This window comes from Myotis myotis, unplaced genomic scaffold (assembly GCF_014108235.1).
Source record: "Myotis myotis isolate mMyoMyo1 unplaced genomic scaffold, mMyoMyo1.p scaffold_m19_p_3, whole genome shotgun sequence".
Taxonomy (NCBI): Eukaryota; Metazoa; Chordata; class Mammalia; order Chiroptera; family Vespertilionidae; genus Myotis; species Myotis myotis.
Genome location: NW_023416335.1, coordinates 158,499,851 through 158,511,472, shown reverse-complemented (window position 1 = coordinate 158,511,472; position 11,622 = coordinate 158,499,851). Strand labels below are relative to the sequence as shown.

Sequence of the window (11,622 nt, the reverse complement as noted above, 5' to 3'; positions counted from 1 at the left end):
CCACGCTGACCCGGCTCGGGTCCCCTCTCTGTCGGTCCCTTCCTTTGCACACGCCTCTCTCGTTAGCCCTCCTTTCAGACTTCGCCTTACTCCGCCAGCTCGGCCACCCATGCACCCCTCGCCGGCGGCCCCAGAGCAGCGAGAGCCTCGGCCCCAAATCCCCAGTCCCGACCACCCGGCCCTCCAGAAGACAATACTCCAATTCTCTGGGAAGTGGGAGAAACCAAGGCAAAGCGAGGGGGGCGCCGGGACCCCACCTGGGGCTCTGAAAGCTTCCCATTGTCGAGTCATCGCCCAAGTATTCAGAGACTTTTCCGCAAACCTCTTGTGCACCCAGGACCCTTCCCTGCTATGGTGGGTGGGGGTGTCTCCGCTACCAGCCTCAAGCAGCAGGCAAACTGTGTTCCCCCCACACACAAGGGGAAGAGTTGGAGGGGCCCGCCCCGTGATGTCACCCCCGCCCTGTCCCCTTCCTCCACCCCCACCCCCCCAAGCTGGCTGCTTTTAGTTCACGGGGCTTGGGCTACGACTTGCAAGAGTTTAGGGGGCAACGAACTGAGTGGCCTTGGGGGTGCCGACGCCCGACAGCCGCCCGGACACCTAGGACCTCCGGGCAGGGATGCAGCTGGGGGTCTAGGGAAGCACTTCTACCCCCTTCCTCTCCTCAGCCTGGCAGGGTGGTGAGTAGTGAACACCCCCTCCCAAACCTCTCCTAGTTTGGGGTCCCTAGGCTTCCAAGAGAATTGAGGAGAGGAACCCCAGGGATTCCCCAAACCAACCCTCCAGCCTGTTAGGACCGTGATGTCCAGAAGAAGACAGCTGGAGGGATGTGGCTGCACCCACCCATCCCACTCCCACAGTGCCCCCATGCCAGCCCCTCCTTGGTGTGCTCCTCGCAGGAACCGAGTTCAAGTCCCACTGTCAGCCCCCAATCGCCTGGGGAAAGGGAGGGACAGGACAAGTCCCAGTGCCCTGAGGGGAGGAGCAGGAGGCTACCAGAACGGATCTGTGGGCCAGGGGCCTGCTAATTCCATGGGGGTCCTTGGGCTGGACGGGCCGGAGGCCCCTCCCCCAACAGCTCCATCTCCCAAGAAGCAGAGGCTTGAAACCATGGCAAATGTGGATTCCTTGCCCCAAACTTTTTTGGTTCCTGCCACTCCCCCCTCTCCCCTGGGGTTGGAGCAGCCCGTCCAGAGACCCCACCCTTCTCTCCTCTTTCTGCCCCTTCTCCCCCTTTTATTAACCCCACCCTTCCTAGTCCAGTGTGGTCATACTGAGTCCCAGCTGCAGGTGGGGGCAAGCTTTCTTTTTGCAGCTGGAACAGGTTGCTGTAGTCCCATTAGTGCCCCTGGACTCCTCCCACCACAGATCTTAGGACTTCCTACTCCTCCCATCCCACCCTGGAAAGTTAGGGGGCAAAAAAAGGTTCATCCCCTTACAAGATTTTCATTTACGTTTTAGTTAGTGTCCTTGTTGCAGAGGGTGGTGAAGAGCCAGCTGGCTCCCCTCGACCCAATCCCGTAAGTTTTTTTTAGTTACCCCAGTAGGGCCATGCTCCCTCCGGAAATTGGGCTTTCTTCAAATGAAATAGAGGTACAAAGTCCTCAAAATTCATGGGCACCTGAGTTGCTGCCCCCTACTCCCTTGCAGGTTTCCCAAACCCCTCGAGACATTCATGGATGGATGAGAGGAGCTGACACTGACCTCCCCCTCTGTGACCACCTTCTCTTCCTGCCATGGAGGAAGCTTTGCTGCCCCTGGCCATGACCTCTGACCCCAGGCCCTTTAATCAACAACTCCCAGAGCCTCCAGACCCAAGATGTGTCTTGGAACCCCAGGACAATCCTGAACTGGCACCTGCCCTGGTGTGTGCTCTTTGCTGCTGCTTTGGAATCATCTACTGCTGCTTCGGTGAGGGCAGAGCCAAGGTTCTGGGGGACAGCTGCCCCCCAGAGGATGCTGTTAACTTGTTCCTTTGCTCCTGGGCTACCTCTAGTACGCTGTCAGGCAATGCCTACCTTCAGTGTGCCCATGCTGCTCTTGCCAGCTCTTGTTATTTATCTGCCCCCCATGCCCTTCCAGCTGTGACCCCTGGCACTCTTGCTTGCCTTCCCCGTGCCTTCTACCTCAAAACTCCATTCCCAAATTATCATCCTTGCTTAAGGCTTCTTCACCCTTCCCCAATAACCTGAATAAGCCTAGACTGATTTCTTCCCATCTACCATTCCTGGAAGGACTAGACCTTTTTTCTATACTTACTCCCCTCAAGGCAGCCATCTTATCTCCTTCTTTCCCTCCCATCCCCTCACAGTTTCCAAAAAGTCTCTGCCCTCCCTGATATTATTCCTTTCTGCCTCTTGCCTTGAGATCCCTGGGTGTGCTGCTCCTGTCTTCTGCTCTTCTGCTCACCAGCAGAGTCATCCCTGTGGACTCCCCTCAGCCCTTCCTACCTCTCAGTGCCTCCTGCCTCCCTTCCCAGGCTACCGCTGCTTCAAGGCAGTGATGTTTCTCTCCGGCCTGCTATCAGGAGCTCTGGTGATCTTTCTGCTATGCCACAAGGAGCGAGTGCTAGAGACACAGCTGAGCCTGGAGGTGAGCGCGGGCATTGCGCTGGGCATCGGACTCCTCTGCGGCCTGGTCACCATGCTGGTTCGCAGTGTTGGGCTCTTCCTGACTGGTCTCCTGCTAGGCCTAACCCTGGGCGCCGGGGCCCTGCTGGGCACCGAACCCATCTACCAACCACCTTCAGCCTGGGTACCGGCTGGGGGGCTAGTGGGGCTGGCACTGCTGGGAGCCCTGTTCACGCTTCGGTGGCCACGTCCATTCTCCATTCTGGGCACAGCCCTGCTGGGTGCTGCGGTGCTGGTGGCCTGTGCTGACTATTTCCTGGAAGGGCTGGCACTGGGCAGTCGGCTGGGCCAACGCTTGCAGGCACTTCCGGCCTTGCCTCCTCTCTGCTGGTATAGCTGGGTCTTGCTGGGGACTTGGCCGGCCCTGGGGGCCCTTGGGGCCCTGGCCCAGTGGAAGCTCATGGATGAGGAACATGGAGGCCACGCCAATGGTGAGTTAGTGCCATGGTACAGAAGCAGCCAGCCTGTGCCTTCTCATGTCCCCAAGTCCCAGACTTGAGGAGGGGAAGGGGGGAAGTACACTTGAGAGGAGAGAGGAGAATGGGGCAGGACATTGAAAGGAAGTTAGAATTGGAGGAGCCAAAAGTCTGGGTAAGAATGAGAAGAAAAATTGTCAGGGGAAATGGGAAAGTTATTTATTGGAGAATGTTTATGGAAGATAATGAAGATCTCAGGAAAGTCCAGGAGGAGATAGTAGGAAGAGTTTCTTTTAGAAGAACTGGGGGAAGGAGGGGATGAGGGGGAGACAAGGTTTGATAGACCCAGAACAAGATCAAATGGATTTCTCTAGAGAGTGAGTGTGTTTGGGGGTGGGATTTGGGGTCTAAAGAGGCCTCCCTCAGTCTGTATCGCCCCCTCCCAAGCAGTGGTCTTGAGCCACCAGCGAAGGCATCTCCAACTTCTTCGGATCCGTCAGCAAGAGGCCAAGTGGCACCGGACCTCCCATGGGGTGGGGCTCTGTGAGGGCAGCTACCGGAGGCAGCTCCCCACCAACGCCCGGAGCCCTGCTGACAGTCTGGCTCCAGTGAGTGGTGGGGAGGGGGCATCCTGGGGGATGGGGCAGAGGGCACATGGGATAGTCAGGGTGGGACGGGGACTGACCCAGGCCCTTCCTTCTGTCCTCTCTGCCCTGCGCCCCTCCAGAGTTATCTCCAGAGCCTTCGAGATCGCCAACTGGGACCAGGCAGCCAGGCCACAGCCCCCCACACCATCCTGGACCTGGATTCTGACTATGGTTCCACTATACCCCTCACTACACCTTCTGGTTCTACCCAGACCTGACCCTAAACCTCCACTGATACCCCCATACCGCTAGCAAGGGCCTGGGAGCACTAGGTGGGCAGGACCTGAGCCCACAGGACTCACACACAGACTTCCCCACCTCTTAGACCTGGGGATGGAATCTGTGCTCCAACCTAGACCAGACCTGTAGGGATAGGTTTCAGAGACAGATACAGAGGAATCTTGGGGAGGGGAGAGGAATGGACATATGAGTAGCTACGTCTGTCCAATAATAGAGGTGCCCTGCTCCCTAAAGTAACTGACTCCCTAATTCCCTCCAAATCAAGGGTGGGGGCGGCTTACCCAGATAGCCTTTTATATACCGGCCTCAGTGTGCCACAAAATGGTAAAATAAGGGGTTTTGTTTCTGTAGGAACTAGAAAATCAGGAAGCCTCCTAAAGCACTTGATAGCTTTTTTTTTTAATGTGTCTTTATTGATTTTTAGAGAGAGAGGAATGGAGAAGGGATGGTGAGATAGAAACATCGATGAGAGAGAAGCATCAATCGGCTGCCTTCTGCACACCCCCTACCGGGAATCAAGCCCACAGTTGGGGCATGTGCCCTGACCTGAAATCAAACCAGCCACCTCTTGGTTCACAGGTTGATGCTTAACCACAGAGCCACACTGGCTGGGCACTTGATAGCTTTTGATGGGGAGAAGGGCACAGAGGAGCTCCAGGATCCCCCAATCCCCAGGCTCCTCATTAGGGGGTAGTTGGATTCCTGATTAGCCTTTCCCCCCAGGCCCCATAGGCTCAGCCCCCTTCTCCTACCTCAGGTGGGGTATTGCCCTCCGTGGTGCTTCCCTTTCTCTTCTTGATGTGGGGAAGGACATGGGCAGTGCCTGGCTCAGCCCCCGCCTCTCCCAAAAGCTGGCTTCTTGCTCCAAGGAGGGAGCCTTGGCCCACATGCCGGAGTGCTGCCCTTTGCCCAAAGGAGCCGGTCTGCGGGGCTGTATGGGAGACAAGTGCCTTCTCTGCCTTTCTTTGTAGGTGATGCTCATTTCTTCCTTAACCAGAACTTTGTCCCAGCCACTAGTCCATTCTAACTCTCCCCACTCTGACTCTCCCCCTCAAAGTCAGTTCCCTGATTCCCCCGACGGCATGAAGGAAGATATCGTGGAGGAAGATATATCCCTCTCCTAGGCGGCGAGGCTATGATGAGAGGGAGGAAGAACATGTGAATAAAGTGGCATTAATTAAACACTGAATCAGGGAGTCTGGCCTCTGTTGTTGCTGCTCTTTTGTTTCTTTGCATCCCAAAGCAAAGAGTTAGCCATGCTGACAAGTTCTCTGTCCACCAAAAATCTGATAAGGATTCCCTTAGCAGACTGGACTACTATAGGAGCTACACACACACACGCACGCACGCACGCACACACGCACACACACGCACAGCCAGAGGAAGAGTTGTTCAGTCCTCTCTTATGAACATGGAGTTAGCCTTTATTAAGCACAAATGTGCCGGACACTGTCAGGATTTCATTTAATGCAACAACCCTGCAGGATTGGTATTAACCTTATTTTGCAGATGGGAACTCTGAAGCTCAGCAAGGTTAACTAACTTGCTTAAGTCATAAAGCAGCCAATGTTATGCTCAAGGATTCCAAAACCCTTGCTCATTTTACTGGCCATGCTGCTGTTGTTTTTTTGCACTTCATCTAGGAAGAACAGGACCCAAGTATTCAGCTTCCCAGCTGTTGCCTCCTGTCAGGCCTGATTGACACCTCCTCTCTACCACTGTTTTCCAGAGAGTAGGTAACGCAGTTAGAAGTGCTATCTAGGATGAGAAGAAATGGATAGTGTTGGGGGGCTGACCCAGAGCACAGGGGAATGGAGGTTAGAGCTGGGACATTTAGAGGTCTGAGGTCTATGGTCCATGTCCCTGCGGCAGCACCTGCAGTCCAGTGAGGAGATATTTGGTTGAGGTCTTAGGCCTCTGGGGGGATGACGTTGCCAGGGATTGTGTCTCTGGGTGAGTGGTCAGAGTTCAAGGTGATATCTATGGACAAGGAAGTGGTACCCAAGGTTGTTCCTGTGACTGAGTGGTCAGGGTCTGTGGCTAAGGGAGTGGTGTCTCCACCTGATGGGGTAGTGTCTGGGATTGGGGGACGACAGTGCATCCAGTTGTGGGCGATATCTTTGGGATAGCCCTTCGCTACTCGAAGCTGCCGGTTGAGCTGCCAATACTGTTTGCCCTTGAAGAAGTAGACGTGGCCATCCCGCCAACTCATAGCAGCTGAGAGCTGGTCTGGCACTCCTGTAAACAACCTCTTGATGGGTTTGGGGTAGTGGCTGAAGTCAGTTCGGGCCAGCTCATCCCACTGCCAGTATCCGGAGCCCTAGGCATGGGGTAGGTAAGGAAAAGAGGAGCATGAGGAGACAGCTTAGGGACCCCAGATACAAGTCTTAGCTTCTCCGTGTGAAGTAACCCACCCATCCTAAGAAGGGATTTGCCCTTGATTTGAAGTATGTACCTTAAAGAGGAACACCTTTTGGTTGACTGGCCAATAGAAAGCTGCATCCAGGTTGGGTGCTACCCTATTCAGCTTCTTGGGGAAGCCAGGAGATAACTTGAAATTGACGTAGCGCCACACCTTGTCTCCTGAGAACATACAAGAACATACAAGTCACCTCCGTCTTCAGCTGGTAGTTTTGGTTCCTCCTTTGCACCCTCTCAGAAACTTCTCACCGCTCCTTCCCCTTTATGGCTTCTTTGATGGTAGGCCCTCTCAGGTACGACACATAAACTAGTCCCTTTACCCTTAAAGAAGTAAATCCATTGTGTCCGAGGAGAGTAGACGGCAGCATCCAGGTTTCCTGGGAGTCCCTCCCAAAGAGCAGATGCTTGGAATAAGGGACCCAGCCCTGAGTCTGTCACGGTCCACACGTAGCTCCCCTTGAAGGCATAGGTCTTCCCACGGGGCCCTGAGAGCAAAGGTGTGTCAACAAATTAAAAAGACGGTCATCTCAGGCAGGCTGATAATTTTCCCTTCTCCCACAGCCTGATTCCTCAAAAATTCACCCAACTTTAGTTCAGTAAGATTAAGGAGGCAGAGAAAGAGGACCCAGAGTTCAGCCTCTCCTTTGTTGTTCAGAGCAATTGAGGTCTGGTCCGCTTAGCAAAACTAAAACCTTGCAGATAACTGCTCCCCCTTGGGGGACCTCACTTTCCACCCCAGTGGCTTCCAAGTTATTCTTCCATGCAGGTATAATACCTTCTCTAATAGACATCCAGTTAATATAGTTTTCTCCATCTTGCTGTATTTCCAGATGTGGCTCTTACAGCAACTGAGGTAAATGCCCACCTGGCCCATCTTTAATTTAGCTCTGAACCACCACCCCCCCCCCGCCATGCCACATGCCTCTTTCTATGACCACTAACTCCTGCCTGCTCCTGCTGTGATCCTACGTCATTCCCATTTGTCCAGGTCTCAAGGTCAGCAGGCTGTCCTCACTGCTTGCCTATAGCCTGGAAGGGAAGGGCCTCACCCAACATTATGGCATCCAGTTCACCACTGCAGGGATCTGGCATAGGACTGGGTTCTGTGGGCACTTGGGGTACAATGAGTTCTGTCACTTCTTCCTCATCCTCTGTCTCAGGGTTCTTCTTGCCTGCAAGGTAATGTAATGCTGCTCAGAGAGAGAACTCTAACTCCTGACCTCCTCACTCCTCTGTAAGTTTGGCTCAGAGGCCCCATAGAGGTGGGGAAAGGGAATCCTAGAGAATTTCCCTTGGTGGGAGGCAAGATCATATTGATGTTAGCAGGAGACATGTTTTGGTTTAGGACAGTGATGGCGAACCTATGACACGCGTGTCAGAGGTGACACGCGAACTCATTTTTTTGGTTGATTTTTCTTCGTTAAATGGCATTTAAATATATAAAATAAATATCAAAAATATAAGTCTTTGTTTTACTATGGTTGCAAATATCAAAAAATTTCTACATGTGTCACGGCACCAGAGTTAAGTTAGGGTTTTTCAAAATGCTGACACACCGAGCTCAAAAGGTTCGCCATCACTGGTTTAAGGAGGAAGGAGGTTTGTTGGAATATTCATTCTTCATCCCCAAGAATGGGTCTGAGGGGAGACAGGCCCCAAAGCAAGATTAGATGTGGAAGTGTCAGAAAAACAGTCCCTGAAAATAGAAGTCTGAACAACTGGGCAGGAGGAAGAGAAATAAGCTAAGCCATTTCCCTCAATGGAGGTTAGAACTGCCTCTTCACACCTGAAGATGCTTATCAGATTGACCCTCCTGGTCACTAGGGGAAGGACTACCATAGAGAGCCTGGATCCCTGCCACATCATCTGGGTGCAGCTTGAAGTGGGGCCGGTAGCCAGAGTAGACAGGGGCCATGAGGGCTTGGGTATATCGGGAGTGCCCAAGCCCCAGGGCATGGCCCAGTTCGTGGGCTGCAATGATGCGAAGGTTCACGCCCTGGTAGGTCCTCTCAGTCCAGTGCTCATCTTCATCAAAGTGCACGCTGCCCAGCTCTGGAATGTCGGCATGCGCCAGGACCCTCCCTGGACAAAGGCAAAAGGTGGATAGGAAAGAGGTCAGAGCTCCTGTAATAAACTCCCAGTACTCCATTCCCATAAAATCCCCCATCTTTGGTCACTGTCTCTTGGATACCTCGCTCTCTTCTTTCGGATTCCCCCGTCACCACCCAGTTCTTACAGGGATGCCCATCACTCTGCTAAGTCACCTCCCCACCACGCTCTCCTCTGGCCCCGTCCTCTCTGGGTTGTGCCTTGAGCAGGGTCCAGCTGCTCCCCAAGGGAATGTTAGAAGGTGGTTAGAGAGTGTAGGGGTAGGTGGGCACAGGGGTCAGCCTAAACATTAAGGTTCCAGAGTCCATGGCTCAAGGGGACAGAGATAATCTCAGAGGTCTGTTTGGTGAGAGCCAAGCGCTGGTACCTACCAGGCCCATCAAAGGTATTGGAGCAGTACGGGCTTTGGCGGCCATGAAAGGAGAGGCGGATGTCAGCCCAGCCAGCCTTCACCTCCCGGAAGGTCAGGGGGGCCACACTGCTCCAGTACTGGAAGGCTTGAAGCAGGGCTGCACGGGCCGTGTGGGGTGGGAGGGTGGAAGGCAGGTTCAAGATGCGGAAGGTCAGGTGCTTCTTTCTCCAGCGGCCTGGTTTTTGGACCAGGAAATAGATTAGAAACACAAATCCTTCTGCCAACCAGAGAGCTCTGCTGACTTTGTGCATTCACTCAGCAAAGCTATGTAACAACCCTCCAGCCATGTGATGGTCAATCAAGCGACCACCCATTCAGCACTGAGCTAGTCCAGGCTGTCCGTGCCACCTCTGCCTATCCCCCCTTTCCCAGGCTCAGGCCTCACCCAGCAGCAGATATTTAAGGGTCTTCTGGTTGAAGGGGTCCTCCAGCCCACAACGGGGCTGACTCATGCGGGCCCTTGTGGCTTCATCCAGCTGACCTGAGACTGGAAGCTCAGACGCTTCCTGAAAAGCTCTGAAAAGAGGGAGAAGGGTAGGTCTAGCAAGGTAGTGGAATCTGGAATGACTGGGATCTGAGGAAAGCTCTTTGGCTCCCTGCCGCCCAAAGTGATAGCCGAGAATCTCTGAAGCTGATGGGTTTACTCCCGTGTCCAGTTGCCATAAATTGGACTTTCTCTTTGCTCTGGAGTTAGGGCAATATTCCAACCTTACCTCCCCATCTCCAGGCTCTTATTCAGGTAAGGTTCTCCTTGGTGTAACCTTCCCCTCACCCCGCCACTGCAATCTAACTTGCTCTGCGTGCATGTCCTGATCCCCTGCTCTGAAGACTCTCCCACCACTGCTTCCACCTGAGGACCTGTCCTCTCTCAGACTTCTCCCCTCCTGGCTGGATACCACTCCCAGCCCAGCCTGCTCTGAGGCAACTTCATCCATCAGGCAATGCAGGCACCATGGCTTTTCAAGGGATTGTGAACAGATGTGAGAGCAAAAAGAAAAAAAATGATCCATTGGATCCAAAATATAAAAAGAAAACTTCAAAATAGAAATGAATGATGAATTAAATGTCTACAAAAAGGCAACAGCATGTCAACAACTCAAACCCAACTCAACTCAACTCATACTTTTACATATAAATTATACTTACTGTGGGATGCGACTCAGTGTCAGTATTTGAATACCATGTGGAGCCTCCAAAGGAGTGTTCAGAGCCTCAGAAGATGCAATGGCTGCTTCTCATCTTTGAATCCCCATCGCACCCCGTGCCCACCACCCTCACAGTGATGACCACCCATTCCCTAGATCCCAGCATGGATTTGGATCAGGCAGAGGTGGGTTTAGGGAGAGGAAGGGACAAGAAGAGGGAAAGGCCTTGCAACCTCAACCCTGACGCATGCGCTTTATGATCTCTCACCTCAGAGCCTCCATAATATCTTCCAGCCTGAAGTTATCAGGTCCTTCTAGAGGCTTCTGTAGGTACCCATATTGCAAAAGGTAATCCTATGATAGAGGCAGGGGTTAGCAGGGTAAAAGAGGGGGTTAGTCTCAGGGTAAAGCCTCTAAGTGACCTAACAGAACCATGTGGATAGGAGGGGACAGACGTGGAAGTTGAAAGGAAAGGGGCTCCAGTGGAACAAGAGGGAGGAGAGGAAGATGGGCATGGATAGATCATGGAGTCGAGGAAGGAAGGGAAAGGCAGGCAGGTTGCGGTCAGGAGGGAGGCTTAGATGGGACATGGAACAGTACCCTAATTCCTCCCCTGGCTGCGGTCCCTCTTGCCCAGGGGACTCACCACTGCTGCCTCCTTCTCTGCAGGCCCCAGGGCCCGGCCTGTGACTGTCATGGGAAGTAGGAAGCCCAGCCACAGCAGCCGCCAGTTCATGGTCCCACCACACAGGAGCTCCAGAGGCTGACTGTGGCCCCTGCCCTGAAATTTCTGGGAGCCTGAGGGAGCAAGGATGGGGGGCAGGGGCACTCCTGCCTCCAGTTCTTGGCACTTTCTAGCCTCTGGTCCTCTTTATAAAACATCAGGGGAACCGGGGGGGAGTGGCGGTGGGAGGTGACTCAGCCCAGAGATATGTTGTAATTCACCATTAACCCCTGCCCTGCCAGAGGGCAGAGTCAAGAAGATCCCCCAACCAGGCCCAGAGTGTTCTGCTGCAGGTAGGAAGACTTTTCATACTGTTGTGGGGGCGGGGGGGGGGGGGGGGGGGGGCGCATTTGAGAAGGATGAGAAGCAGAATCTCTGCAGAGACTAAGGATAAGGACCACGGCCATCCCCTGGAGCTGGATATTCCTATGCCCCAGCAACCCTGGGGCAGCAAACTCCTCATCTTCAACCTTCATGCCCCCCTGTCTCCTCTGGAATGGGGGGTGAGGGGGTGGGGGGTGGGGAGGAAGGTGAAGCTAAGAGGTAGAAAGCAGCTTAGGTGCTTGGATTTCAGGTGAAGGAATCAAGGATGATGTCTTAGATATTTTTTTGCCCCCAAGACCAAGTTGGAAATTTATGTTTGTTTGTTTTTTAAATATATTTTTATTGATTTCAGACAAGAAGTGGGAGGGAGAGAGAGATAGAGACACCAATGATGATAGAGAATCATTGATCGGCTGCCTCCTGCAGGCCCCCCACTGGGGATCGAGCCCGAAATTCCGGGCCTGTGCCCTTGACCAGAATCGAACCAGGGACCCTTCAGTCTGCAGGCCAACGCTCTATCCACTGAGCAAAACAGGCTAGGCCAGTGGTCGGCA

At 53.6% G+C, this 11,622-nt stretch overlaps 2 protein-coding genes across 5 annotated transcripts; one reads left to right on the top strand and one right to left on the bottom strand.

Annotated features, from left to right (window-relative positions):
- The first annotated feature begins 470 nt into the window (after window positions 1–470).
- Window positions 471–5,122, top strand: LOC118651442 (transmembrane protein 198-like). 4 transcript variants are annotated; one of them, XM_036300610.1, is made up of 6 exons: window positions 471–680; window positions 1,462–1,520; window positions 1,651–1,911; window positions 2,480–3,061; window positions 3,473–3,654; window positions 3,774–5,122. In XM_036300610.1, the coding sequence occupies exons 3-6, from the start codon at window positions 1,737–1,739 to the stop codon at window positions 3,909–3,911; spliced, it is 1,077 nt and encodes a 358-aa protein (XP_036156503.1). In that variant the 5' UTR covers window positions 471–680; window positions 1,462–1,520; window positions 1,651–1,736; the 3' UTR covers window positions 3,912–5,122. The 4 variants fall into 4 exon arrangements, with proteins under 4 accessions (XP_036156503.1, XP_036156504.1, XP_036156501.1 ...); XM_036300611.1 differs by lacking the exon at window positions 1,462–1,520 and having other exon boundaries at window positions 3,497–3,654; XM_036300608.1 differs by lacking the exon at window positions 1,462–1,520.
- Window positions 5,123–5,334: 212 nt separating this feature from the next.
- Window positions 5,335–10,889, bottom strand: MMP19 (matrix metallopeptidase 19). Its single transcript, XM_036300607.1, has 9 exons — window positions 10,667–10,889; window positions 10,289–10,374; window positions 9,261–9,391; window positions 8,835–9,050; window positions 8,191–8,436; window positions 7,404–7,526; window positions 6,675–6,839; window positions 6,389–6,516; window positions 5,335–6,253 (listed from the first exon to the last, which is right to left on the bottom strand). The coding sequence occupies exons 1-9, from the start codon at window positions 10,754–10,756 to the stop codon at window positions 5,843–5,845; spliced, it is 1,596 nt and encodes a 531-aa protein (XP_036156500.1). The 5' UTR covers window positions 10,757–10,889; the 3' UTR covers window positions 5,335–5,842.
- Window positions 10,890–11,622: the final 733 nt, after the last annotated feature.